The 14,725-nt window shown below is 32.7% G+C and overlaps 1 protein-coding gene across 1 annotated transcript in view; it reads left to right on the top strand.

Moving 5' to 3' along the window:
• Window positions 1-236: 236 nt before the first annotated feature.
• Window positions 237-14,725, top strand: part of LOC118187672 (cyclic AMP response element-binding protein A-like) — a 339,383-nt gene continuing 324,894 nt past the window's right edge. Inside the window, exon 1 of the mRNA XM_085809268.1 lies at window positions 237-420. Coding sequence (XP_085665394.1) covers window positions 340-420 — 81 coding nt within the window. The 5' untranslated portion in view covers window positions 237-339. The remainder of the gene's footprint in view (window positions 421-14,725) is intronic.

Raw genomic sequence — 14,725 nt, 5'->3', positions numbered from 1 at the left:
TTGTTTTATATAAAACACTTTTTAAAGGAATCCTCCCTACTTCACCTAACGGCAATTTCATAGTTCACTTCTACAGTTAAGTACAAAGTGTTTTTTAACGGTCTTACTCTAATCCGAAAAACATTTCATATCAGCGTGTAGAAGAGACACCTGTTGATCGTCGCCAAATCGCTCGACTTGGCGCCAATCAGCGCGATATTGCAAACCTTCCCGAAAGCTCACGTGCTGGCGCAGGCTGTAGATTCACAGTTCAAGTAGAAGGCAAAGCAAGTAGGAATCACTTAACTTAGAGTAAGACCGATTGGACTACCGACCCCGGCTTCGGAACTGGACTCGATAATGGATGTGCTGGAACCAGTCAACTACTGCATCGATGACAGTGAATTCAAGGATATTTGGGATCAAGAATCATTTGATTCGGTGAGTTTTTAGACTATTTTATCTTTTTAATAATATTAGATTTAGCAACATTGTTATTTAAACATACGGGCGCAATTCGCAACTTTTCAAAGTGAAAGTTAAAAGTCGAAAAAGAGTGGATAAGTTCACTACGATGAATCCTGAAATATAATGTATCCAGTTTCAGATTACTTAAAATATTAGAAAATAACGTGAATGAAATATCCGAGTTAGAAAACCGGAAAAGTTGTACGAGGTGTAACGAATGCGATGAAGAAGCCGGTTCTTTTCTTCACAACCGGCTTGCTTCCCATGCCATGTGTTTCATGTTTTCGTTTGCTTTCGTTTCGAAATTTTCACGGATATTGTGAAATCGAGCTCTTTCACCCAGCGATGTTACTAATGAAAACAATAACCAAATTTTTTTAATTATTTACATAGTTTTACTCTTATCTTGATCTAGAACTCCTGTAGAAAGATTGGTGAATATTTAGTTTCGGTTTACTCATTGAAAATATTTTAATGCATTTAAAATATGTTTATTTACACTCTGTTTGTTAAATAGCTTACAGTTCTTCGATGCTCTACCGAAAGCCAAGATTTAAGAAAGAAAAAAGTTGAATTTATTTTTATCCATGTTTACATCTGTATTGCATCTCGCTATCCGACGCACAGAATAGTAAACATTTGTTTTAGGCATCAACGGTATTTGATGGGAAAAACAAACACTAAAATTTCGATTATTATTTGTCTTCCGATAAGTAACAGTTAAAACAGTTTCGATAATCTAGTTACAAATTCTAAACATTCTAAAAAATGTCTTTTTTGATTTCAGTGTTTCTATAATTGAAATATTGTGAAAAATTTTGGCTTGCGCCGCCAGTCGCATAAATAGTTATTATAAAAATAGAAAGAAATATATATGTATATATAATGATTTAATTATTTCTACTAGTTTAACAATAATGTCCAGTTAGTGATTAATGATAATAAATTAGAAGAACCGCGTTTAATACTTCTAAATGGCTTAATTTTTTAATAAATAACAGACAAATTAATTTGAACAAGGGGGAAAAGAAAGAAATATATTGCGCTTTTGCCAAACGGCAGTACGCTAGTTTATGGAAAATAAAAATATTTTTTTCGCGTAGTGGCAACACATTTCTTTTAAACCGCTGAGTTCTCTAATTAGATTTGAAATATAAATATCTGCCGAATCTTACATTTTTAAACCGCTGCGTTATCTGATTAAATCCAAGCTAAAGTTGAGTTAATGTTTTGCCGAATGGCTACACATTGCTTTTAAATCATGGAGTTTATTTAACAAGTGTCATTAAAGTCCTATAATAAAATTAATTATTATTAATTAAAAATTAATTCCATTAAATAAAAAGGAAATTCTGAAATTCAAAATGTGCACATGATCGGGTGAAGGACTATGCGAGTTCAAAATCTAGGTGCCGCCGTTTTTCCGCAATGCGAGAATACATATATTATATATACATACAGATTCTTCATTATTTTGTAACAGCGTTAAAAACCTCATCGCATTGAGAATACATATGTAGCTCTAGAAGCTGCATATTTGAAAGCAAAAAAAAAAAAAAAAAAAAAAAAAAAGTGTTACTAATAATGTTCCGTTGCACTAAATTCATTCTTGTGTGACCCCTGTTTATTTCTTTTCTTATGTTAACTGAATAAGCAAATAAGGAGGGATATTTAAAAACAGCCAATTTTCATACTTTTCTCATAAGCATATTGATCTTTGAGAAAGGTGTCTTCAGTTTCAAATAATTTTGTTATTTCCAGAAGAGCGTTTATTTTAAAGGTATTTCGTCAGATCTCTTAGATTTGTAGCTCAGCTCTTTTGCTAATCCAGATTTAATACTGTATTTTATTTCTAAGCATTATGAAGATCCACTAAAAAACATTAATAAATCAAGCATGATACAGATAACCTTTCTTACTGAATTTTCGGTCCAAGTTCATCCGCATTCTAATCGCGGCGCTAGAAGTTAAGATTTTTGTTACTATACTAAAGCATTGTGAAATCGAATTTTATACAAATTATCTGACATTAATTACCACTGGCTAATTTCAATACAAAAAGTGACGCTTTAATTTTACACCGAATTTTAAGTTTTTCATGTTGCACTTATATGTTATGTGTTTATCAAATTTAATTCAACTATGCAATTTAGGAGAGAAGTGTTCTAGAGCAAAAATTTAATATTAAAATTAAATAAACGTAAAAAAATGCTTTTACTGAATCAGATTAATTCGTTCTAATGTAGAAACTTTTACATATTGCGTGAAATGAAGGTTCAGCATTAATAAAGTCGAATGTATGGAAAAGACAAGGCGATAAGAAATTAAAAGTAAATTTTAAAAAATAATACTTCTTATTTGAAAACTACTAAATTACATGATTTTTTGCTACACCACGCATAAAGATGAGAGCAATAAATTCCTGTTAGGATATTTTCAAATATTGAATTCTCCAGTTTGTTAAATGAATAACAGTTAAGGTAATTTATTTTAAAATGTCATCACATACTTCTTCAGATACAACTAATATTGCTAACTTCCTTTGAGGAAAATTACTGATAACATAAATTTAGGCTTGGCCAGCAAATTTTAGCAATCTGCTTTAGTTTTAATAGACTAATTTGTTTGCTATTAATGGTTTCATTTCACAGCAATTAAAACTTTCTATTTTCCGAATGCGTATCCTATATGTGGGGTAAATTAATACAACAAAATCTCATTCGATGAAACGGAATATCAATAGTTAAATTACTACTTACGACAATGCACTCGATATCTATCTGCCTTAGAATTTCGTGAAGAATTTTCTAAATGAGTCTAGTTTATTCTCTCATTTAACATGGAAAAAATTCCTTGAAAACTGCATGCAGCTAGTCTGTTAGGAACCGGTACCGGCATGAGCTACCAGTATTTAGTTGTCTTATCTACTCGTCCACTGGATCTCTATGAAGGTACTCTAAGTGCCAAGGTATGTGTGATAAGAGCATGTTTTTGTTTAGTGGGACATATCGTGACAGCCTATTTTGGTGACTCAGTAGTTAACACAAGGTGTTACACAGTCCACAAAAACTCGAGTTTGTACCCTGTCGAAATCCTGTTCCTGGATGAATTGTACTAAATGCATTGTCTAGTGTTTTGGACTTTTGAGCTTTGTTAGTTTAACTTTTCCCCACTCACTGGAAGGTCGTCTTAAAAAATTAACGGAGATAATAACCATTCTCTAATATTTACCCTTGAACACGAATTTTTCATTCTTATGATTCATTTAATGTAGTATCTACGATTATGTGGAATTTTTTAGCTCGCGTGTGTATCGAGAGTATTAGGAAGGGAGGAATTGTTGAGGAAGAAGATTAATAGAATGGAATCACTAAAAGTGCTAATGTCATTTAGAACTTGATTGGCTAAATGATGATTTGATGGTGTTTTTTTTTTTTTTTTTTTTTTTTTTTTTTTTTTTTTTTTCTGTTGTATGCGGTGTGTGAAAATGAGTTAGTTCCCTTAGTATGCTCATCACAATGTACGCTTTAACTCATGCATTTTCAGCCTGTATTGGAAGCAAAATAGCCTTCAATAGAAATGTTTTTCAGGATGGGTTTAACCGTTTTACTTTTTTTGTGCAAATGTTTATTCCTAGAATTAATTTCCAAAAAAATTAATGCAAATTTCTTTTTCTCTACAAAATTATAAAACTTTCGCATTATCTGCATTTCTTAGTTCTAGGAAATTCAGTATCCTTATTTGCCAGAATCTCATAAAATATTGCCTTCCCGTCAGTATGATGGTTAATAGAGGCTGACTCCCCCCCCCCCCCGATTGAAGGCATTTGAACTTTGTCGATCTTAAAGTCCTTTTAAGAGGCTGGCGGCAATCCTCATATTCCATCCCTTCTGAACTGCAATTGAAATTAGGATGCAACGAGGCAGATAGATTTTGAAATTTTTGCCTTAATAATATACATCTAATTCTTAATATGACGTTAAGGAAATGTTGTCTTTGAAGTTATGCGATGTGCATTCATTAGCGTTTCATTAAAACTGCCAGGCACTTTGCTATGCACGCACACACAAAAAAAAAAAAAAAAAAAAACTTATTTTTTATGAATCTGTGCACTTTTGTTATTTATTTCAAAGGTTATTTTCGCATGACTCTTGCGAAAAGCCGTGCGTTCAGTTAAAAATAAGAAATAGAGGGTAAAATGGATGATATATTTTAGTTTATGTAGTCGAAACTAGAGAAATTCATAAATAATCGATATTGAATACCTCTGATGTACGCTACAACTAATTTCCTTGACTAAGATTTGAAATTTAGCGGACTGTAAACTCTTATGGTTTACGAGTTAAAAAAAATTCAGTTGTTTGTGTAGAGAAATATTTGTAATTTTGTTTCAGAATAGGAATCGAAAGTTCACTGAGATACCTCTAATTCATAAAGTCTGAATTTTGATTTCAGATTCTTATAAATTTCGATAACTGAATTGAATTCATTAGTAACATAAAATCTAACGTGTATTTTATTTTGGTGCGTATAGTAATAATCCAGTACGTTTTTCTATAAGCGTTATACATAGGAAATTTATCATGAAGTTACGGGGTATCAGAGACTCTATACCGACAATGTTTAATTGGCCATTTTCGATGTATCTTTTCTCAAAATTTGCGATAGATACACGCTGGAAATTTTTTGTGTAATTAACGTCTATCTATTTGATTACACTGAAATGAGCCTGTGAAACATTTTGAATTGTAGAGTAATTTACAGAATATTTTGTTAGGCATAGTAAAATTTCGCACTTTTCTCAAACAAAAAGTTTTTAAATTTTTTTTTCTTAGTTTATCACAAAAGGCTCATTTCAATAAATATTAGGAAACCTAATAAATAAGCCATAAAAATTTTAGGTACCAGTGAGCAGTAGTTCCTGAGAAAAGGTACATCGAGTATAAAAAATTCACGTTTGGAGAAAAACGCGTTTTTATGTAAAAATCCTCATTTATCAAAGCATTCGATGACAAATTAAAACTAGATTTTTTACAGTGCTAATTTTCATAGAGATTAAAGAACGTATTTTTAGAAAGATAAAAGTGTAGAGAAATTGAAATGCAAAAACCCGAAATCACCATTTTTTGAAGATTTTTGGGTTCGAACACCCCTCAAATTTCTTACTATAAAATTCCGCTTTTTTAATGCTGTATATTAAGTTATTCTGTTTCGTAATGCATATATATGTAATTCTTTATCGCCAGGACCAAAGATGACAATTAATATTTTCATGTATTGTTTCTTTAATGCAGATTTTTAACTATTTTTATGTTCTAACATTAAAATAATCATAAAAAAATTTAGCAATATTTACATTAGTTTAATACCCTAGTTGGATCGATAAATTATAGTTAGCGAAGAGGAGAGATTATTAGGTAATTTAATAAGATATGAGAACACTGTTGCGAAAGCTTAACATTTTCACACAGCTGCGCTAATCTCGGAAATCGTAAGATATTAACTTACAAATGATCAGATTCAACTATGATTGTAATCACAATTGCATACGCTACATCGCTGATTAATTCTGCATGCGCCAAATCCTATTGCGTAGAAATACTACGCGAATGCAGTTAATTGTTTAACTTTTCAAGTAAGAAAAAAGCAGTAGAGATATTGTTTTTACAGTTCTTAAGCTTATTCACCTTCCTAATTTAAGTATTAATACTTAGTCGAAAGCTAGTCTAGTTAAATCATCTCTAGTAACTTAACCGAAAGCTATTCCAGTTTAATGCTCATCTCCGATATTAAATTCTTTAGTACCAGCTAGTGTGCGAGTATTTCCAAGCCCCGAGCTGAAGACACTCCTTAAAAATTATGCTCTTTTTATTTTAAATAACATAGAGAAAAACTGAGCAAAATATAACAAAAATATATATATGTTGAAATATTTTTAATTATTTTTAGACGCATGTTGAATTTAATATTTCCTTTAGGCAAAAGCTCCGGGCTCTCATCTTGTATAGGATTTGGTTAAATCTTTTCGAATTAGCATTAATTTCCAAAGAATTCTTTTTGGGTTTTTCTTGTAACTGTTAGACTCAAAACTTTTTTAAATACTTTAATCTGAAATGAAAGAAAAGTTAATCATATATTTTACGGCCAAAAGTTGAAAATATTGCACTGAAGCATAATATTGCATAAGAAATTGAGCACATATAATGATTTCCATTAAAAGATTATCCATCGCCTTTGCACAATATGCAAATACACTTGCTAAAGTCTTAACAGTGCATAAGCTTAATACTGCATTAAGGAAGTGTACATTTAATGATTTCCATTAAAACAGCGCATCATATGCAAATGCAGAAGCACTTATTTTAAAGACTTAACAGTGCATAAGCATAATATTGCATAAAAAGTGTTCATATAATGAGTTCTATTAAAAGAGTTGAAAAATTCCGTACATCATGTGCAGATGCACTTGTTAAAAAGACTCAACAGCTGATACATTGTGATATCAGGTCTTTCGATCCAACGTGTTCGTTAAGAGCCGGCAAAGTTAGCTCTCAAATCTCGCGGACTTGGCGCGGACATGCGAAAATCAAGAGCGATAAATGCTTCTCTGTGGCGGAAGTTTTTGTTTTGTTATTCTTGTAGTCGTAGTTAGAAGATAAATTGTCAACTGCTGCTGAGGTTGATTTTAAAAGGCCTTCTGGTTTTTCCGCGTTTGTCTGACGCTAAACAAATTCGCTAGTCTGTGGTATTCCCATAGCAGATTTAGGAGGACGAGGGAACAAGTGTTTCACTTAAATTAACAAACCTACTTTTCTAATTATTCTAAATGACCGACTAATTAGTTTTGATACTCTTGAACTCATTAGTATTGAAATTTCTGCAGGCAAGTCATTATAGTGAGCTTTTGTGTGCAAAACAAAGTATGGTACTTTTACAAGCAGAAATAAAACTGAACATATATATAATAGCAGAAATAAAATTGGAACAGCAGAAAAGTAACATATTTTACCAGTTGACAAAAGTGCTCCGTATGTATATTCTAAATGCGGATATTTTATTTATATGAAGCTGTATGCAGAAGGTAAACCGTATAAATGTATGAAGATTTCTCAAGTGACTTAAATGCAGTAAAAACAGACTGAAGATGCGCGAGCATCTTGCAAAAAAATTAAATGCAGCAGAAACAGAATCAAGATATTCAAAAACCAAGTGGCTTCTGCTAGTCCATCCCTTATTTATTCCTAGTAAATGGATAGGTTGGTTTGAGTTTCTGAATATTTTTTGAATGTGTGATATGAAAATGAGCCAGTTTCTCTACCTGAGAAAGTCCACCATGAAGGTATCCCTCTTTTAGGTAGTTAGCCTTCGTGTGTGTGCGCCATAACCAAATATATCATACGAAGCAAAATCAGAAGGCTAAGAAAAGTAACTCATTAATCCGAAGTAGACGCGTGCATCTTTTTTCCTAGTTTGGAAACCACCAGCGAGTGAGCGGTTAAAACCATTGAACTCTGGTAGAGGGTCTTGGGATTGGATCCTAGAGCTCATTTTAGTTGAACATAGATAAGTGCAACTGAAATATTCGAAATAAATCTTTAGTGAACAAACAAGGTTCAGTGTAAATCGGCGATGTACCATTTGTACGGCATCAGTCTGTATGAAGACATTTAGCCAACATGGCTTCCCGAGAAAGTGTAGTATGAAATTTGTAGAAGAAATTTGGTAATTCAATTATAATTTTAAAATAAGTTTATAATCTTTCAATTTAGCTTATAGCCAATTTTTTAAACATTTCCCCCGTGTTTAAAACATTACTTTTCTAATTTTTCTTAAAACTATTTGCGATCGAAAAGTTTTATATGCTTTTGTCATCAATCGCAAAGGTTATTTTTTGCTTGTATGCTTTTTCTTACCAACCTCTATTCGGCTAAATATATTTTTAAATGAGCATGAATTTCTTCATCTGCAAACTGTGCCAGGGAAGCAAAAAATTATTTTGTTGAATTATTTTGTGATTGGTATTTTATTTCCGGTTGTTTCTTAAAACATAAGTAGTGCATTTAAAGCACAAGCATCCGCTAAGAACTCTTCGCTTGCTGAACGGAACATACGTATTACAATTGGCTCTGGGCCGATCTTGTTCATAACTAAAATGTAAAAGATGATCGTCTACCATTATACTTAAGCAACAGCAGGCGCATATTAACAACATTGGTCTGCTCTTGTTTAAATAAATATCGTTATGACGAAGCTTGGTAAAATTTATGCAGTTTACCAAGTACCAATGATAAATTACGACCACAGCGATTATTATAACGATTCTCGGAGCATAACACTTTCATTCTTGAAATTTTATGTGATTACATAAACCTCCGATTAAGTAAAGCAAAGAACCTAAGTCATCAGACCTGCTGCCAGAAGCACAAAAATGTGTGTGTGAAAGCCTTTTGGCATGAGTGTACAAAAGGCATCATAAATACGATATATCGAGTATCCGGGCCGTATACAAAAGATCGGCGAAAAAAGTCATTTTGGGTGGGACACAGTTTCTTGACCGTGGAAGGATCTTAACCTTCATGGAAATAGATTAAGGGTATATATATCTAGGAAATCAAAGCGTAATTATTGAGATCTGACCTTATTTCTTGTAAAGATTACTTGCTGGAAATGGCGTGGAACGTATTTTTGCATCAACCAACTTTTAATGGTAGATTCCCTGCATCTAGTTTTTTGAGTGGTGAAATAAGTCGACGTTACTGGTGCGAAACGATTGAGGATATTTGTAAGCAAAAAGCTTCATTTTTCTGAATAAAACAAGTATGCAGCTTTACCGCAATTGAAGCGTTCTATGTGAATGCTTAGCTTGAGGAAGAACAAGACTCGCACGCAAGGATGGAGGTTAAGGTTTTATCGGAGGATTTCGATGTAAATAAATTCGTTCCCACTTCCACTTGTACAAGCGTAATTTCCAAGTGTGACTCTTAGTTTCCGTTATTTAAATGCTGCAATATTCATCAAACTTAAAACGCAGATACGTTTCAAATAGATTTATGCGGATAGTTTAAATTAATTAAAATGCGTTTTTCAAGAAAAAGTCTCAAAAACGTATTTATTTTTCAAGAAAAGTATCAAAAACGTATTTGCCAAGGAAATTGCCGACGAAAAAGAAATGGAAGTTGTTTTTCAAAAAAAGTCTCAAAAACGTATTTATTTATTTAGTTTTCAATTTAATAAAATTTTCCAATCCTTGAAATTTTACATTTTTTTAATCTTATTGGTTTTAAAAAAGTGGAAATTTTGTTTTATTAAAGTCCGGAAGGTTTTTGAAGGAGTAACGGGAATTTGACTGTAAATGTTCGATAGAAATTTGATAGATGACCTTCAAATCTTCTTTCACCATTTTCATGAATGATAACGTTCCCCCAGTTTATCCTACATTAGACGACCAACACGTTCAGCAAGTTTCAAAATCATGCTGCTATTATTCATGAACGCAACAGAAAATCATGCTTTTTTCAAGCGGATTAGAATTTATGCGGTTAAAAAGATGATGGAAACCCGTTAAGGACGAATCATCAAGATTTCAAACTTGCCAAACTTGCTTAACGCAGAAATAAGCAGTTAAAAACGAATAAGTTCACATTGCCTTGAAGACAATATCAAAATAGCTGACCCTTACTCGGTGGTCTTGGTTTCAGAATCTGGCAAGAAAGCTGAATTACTGCATATAACAACTGTATTGATAAATTAGTTTGAGCCCAATTGTTAAATTGCTTTTCTTTTGCTGGTAAATGACCTTTTAGTCCCACAGGCAAAATGAATGTTTTCTCATTTATTCTTACTAATAGTGATTAAAAATGTAATTTCCTGAGATATTCGATTTACATCTTCCTAATAAAAAATAATTTTACTAGAATTCTTGCTCCCTAAAAGGAAATATAAATCTTTCTGATAAAAACGCTAGGTTGTTTTTTAAATAATATTAAAGGCCGCCATTTTTTTTTAAAAAGTCTTCAGCATGTCCAACTAATTACTTGTGATTTTATTATGTTTTCATAAACTTCATTAAAGTTTTGATTACTTTTCAAGCTTTAATCCCTGTCACTGCAGACGTAAATTTTCTTGAAATCTGAACTTTTAACTCAAAATAAAGAAGTCCTTTTCTTTTACTTATTGGTAGCCCAGTAAATATTCTTACGGCTTTTGTTACTGTATGTGCTAGTTTGAAATCCGTAAGGTTCGCGTATTTTTTATAGACTTATAAATTATAAAAGAACCTCAATCTGTAAATGATTTGGTCTCTGTGGGAATGAATTAGTCAGGTGTTGAAGAGAGTAGCTTGGGTGTTACTTCCTGAATAAGGAATCACATTCTTTATCTTTCGGCTGCTTTGAAGAGCAAGTTTTATTAATGGTTGTAATCGATGTTACTTGTAATATTTCGTTTGAGTCTTTTCTCATAATACTCAGTGTATTTCGTAGAATATCCCTTTATTTATCAACTTTTCTAATATCCTATAAAATAAGCAAACATTTAGTACACTCGCATCCTGATAAATCTAAACTGTAAATGAGCTTTTCGTCTGAAAATTGGTCAGTACATTGGATCCAGGCTCGAATTCGAGATAAGGAATGGGCGTTCGTGGTCGTAGTATACGTGAGGCATTAAAACCTGTTGATTTAAATTTCTTTTGAGAAATTGGTACATAAGATAAGAGGGCCGAGACCTGGAATTTATAACCGCAGAAATTATTGGTCAAAATCGCGATGGAGGCTAGGTAGACTGCCCTCTGTGTTTTGCTTAAACTAAACAATCCATAGCCAATCTATTTGTCCCACCAGCTGCCGATCGGATGGGACTGCTTGCTGAACACCGGTACTGGACTCTTGTTTCGGATTTAGTCAGAAGAATTAGCTGCGTAGTCATTTTCTCTCTGTGAGTAGCGTGATGACGGAATAGTTTCTCTTGAGAAATCCATCACAAAGGTATTTCTTTCCTTGGCAAATAGCCTTTGTGCACTTTAATTTAAACCAGTCAACCATTTCAGTTCGAAGATCTAGAAAACGCTTTGAATGCTGATCATTCTTCCTGTGTACTCCGTAATCTTTCGCTGAGAAAAACTATGCAAGCTTTAAAAAAAAAGGTTAAATGCTTCTTTAAAGTGTTACTGAATACTTGAGCAAAATTCTCGCAATAAGGTGTCTAGTCATAAAAGAGGCGGGGAAAAGATTATTCGATAAGCCTTACTTCATTTAATAAGTTTGCTTACAGTTCATTATAATTTAAATTACATTGGAAACTTTAAAAAATCTGATAAACCTTGAAATAACCCATCTACAGAAAAAAGAAAGTTTTTCAGCAAATAATTTGGTTAGTCTGGTACACTTTTTTCCTTGAATCGTACGAATTATTTATTACATTAATTTAAATAGATGACTGTTTTTGGTAAAAGGATTATTAGAATTCAGCATCAAATTAATTTTTAAGGATGTGTTTGCACCTTAAAGACTGCGTTGTTAAGTGTAATCGAAACATGTACAACATACGGAGGGTGGAATCAGGTCTTTTTGCTAACATTATATTTTTGTCATAATTAATCTTGATACAAAAATGGCTATTTAACGATAAGTTAAATACACTATAGTATGAGACTCGGATTTGAGATATAACGAGTGCCTAGTCCAATTTATGTCCATCCAAAACTAGGGAGATGTACCTGCATTATTTACTTAGATTTGTTTCTGCACTATACAGAAAATCTGAAATTTCCTCCGAAATACGGTCGTAGTAGAAGCGTGTGCTGTTTATTTTTAATGATACGCATGTGTTTCGTTGCGTGTTTGGCGTCACCAGGAAGGAGAAAATAAAGTAAGGAATGGAATTTGATTGTAGACAAACAATGAAACACGTACGTCTGCATTTCGAAGCGACGAGCACGGAATGTCAACCAATATAGCGTATTCCCATCTAAATGCTTTACAATCTCTTCTACAGTCTGTCAGGAAGTCATCTTCATTGCATTTGTGTCATCGAGCATGACCCGGACATAAAGATCAAATCAGCAGCTAAGCATCGTTAACAGTTTTCAATGGCAGCCTTGGAATGCATGAAAGACAAACATATTTCTGTTAATTGGTACTGTTTAAGACTGATTGAGCGAGCATTGATTCAAATCTGGAGGTAGAACTCATATCGTTTAACATAGGAAGATTTTGCAAAGTCGTTTGCCACTCGATAAAGGTTCGTGGCAATCACTTGGACATCATAAACATCTTTTTTGCACTTATGGATAACATACAGCTCTTTAAATGGCTTCTAAGACAGTATATCAATAACCTAAGCAAAAATAATGATTTCCGTTTCCTAAAAATAAACATAGTTGGAATTGAAAGTTTTAAGATTTAGTTTTGCTTTTCAACTATTATTTGCATTCACGCAGGCGCATATATGTGAATGAACATTATAATGTGTAAAACAATCCTCGTGCGTTTATTTTATTTTATTTATTATTATTTTTTTTTTTTTTTATGTTTACAAAGCATTACTGTGTCAGTAATTTTACTTTGCCTTACATTTAACATGCTACCAAAAGAGCTTCTAAGCCGCTATTCACTTTAATTTTCTTAATCTTTTAAAATGAAAGTGTAGTGAAAATCCGTAAGCATCCGTGAAAGTCTCCTATTGCCTGTGCTTTGTTATGGTATCCTTTTCGAATTTCCCTTAGTAGCTAGAGAAAAGACAGCTGAACACTTTTATTTCAACCTCCAAACGAATGAGCAGGCTGCAATTTTTTTTCCCATGTGGAACGTGCATGCGATCCTTTTTCCATTATATGGTCCTCCACGAAATCACCTTTACCCTGAATACTATAGCCCTTATGTTCTTTGTTGCAATAAGTTATCCAACCCAACCAACTCCGATAGTCAAAATAAAAAAGAAAATACACTGCCGGTCATTAAAGTTGCAACACTAGAAAGGTGCATCCATTCGACCCTGGTGTACTCGAAATAAGCAGATCCTAGGGTTATGGTATAGCGTGCGATTTGGATACTCATGTCTGGCACTGTGATTACTCACCATCACGCTATAGACTATTAAAGGCCTGTGGCTGTCTCATATCTTCAGTAGCAGTGTAGCATCACCTTCCAACAGGACAATGCGCAGTTACATGTTGCACTCAATATTTTACTATTTCTGACACCCAATAAATTAGGGTTCTGCCACGGCTAGCGCGCTCATCAAATCTTTGCTGACTGAACATAACTAGTCTATTATATAATACACAATGGTACAACAAAAGTCTACTAGCTGTTTCAACAGATAAAACCTAGCAATCTTATACTGCCTAGATTGCAGCACCTCAAAGTCTTGTCAACTTATGCCTTACAATATAGCAGCGTTCATTGTTGCGTATGTTGGCCGTATACGGTGCTGGTCACAGCATATTTTATTTATCCGACATGCTTGAAATTTTGGTGATTTCATTTTTAAATTGTTAGCAATCTGTAAAATAAATTTAGTAGTTATCTTTTGTCCGTGCTGAAATTTCAATTTTTAATAACTAGTAGTGTGTTATTAAAAGCAAAATATAAGTGGGCATGAGAAAATAGAATAAATCGATTAACCGAAACATTTATGATTATTCAAAAATAAAATTAATTTATCAAATTTTAGCCTTCTCCATTCTTCAACATTTCTTCATTTTTAGTTTCTGCTAAGTAACTTGAAATTTTGCGATCAGTCGTAAGATTTCCTAATTAAGGTTTGTGTGTCATAATACATATCATCTACTCCTAAGCATTCAATTTTGTTTTTACCTTTCATAGAAATGATTCATTTTTGATGTTTTTAATAAATGTTGTTCTGTAGGAGATGCCGATTATTTACAATGCCTACAGGTTGTCTCTTTCTGATAAATAGTTATTTAGAATTTAATTAGTTCCAATGTATGTATGTTTTTACTTTTTTGTAAGAAAGCCAGGCTTTTCCAATTGGTTTTTTGTTCCGCTTTGACAAATTAAATACCCATCTTTGATAATATTTAAAGGAAACAAGTCGCTTTATCATTAGTAGCTCACAGAAACAAAATTTTGATCCGGAAGAGAGATAAAATATATTTTCGGTTTTCACTTCCTTGAAACTTTTTCCAAATTTTGGTAAATGTAGTAATCGTATCCGCTCTTTCTCTTTCCAGATCTATAACAATTTCTTTATACTTCTCTCTCATCCCTCAGTCGACAGTTAACGTTAGAGAATTTTGCAAATAAAAGAATGAAAA

This window comes from Stegodyphus dumicola, chromosome X2 (genome assembly GCF_044657685.1).
Source record: "Stegodyphus dumicola isolate Sdum_Otavi_A_Nest chromosome X2, ASM4465768v1".
Lineage (NCBI taxonomy): Eukaryota > Metazoa > Arthropoda > Arachnida > Araneae > Eresidae > Stegodyphus > Stegodyphus dumicola.
Note: the sequence above shows the minus strand (reverse complement) of the source record. Positions and strands in the feature narration are given on the sequence as shown.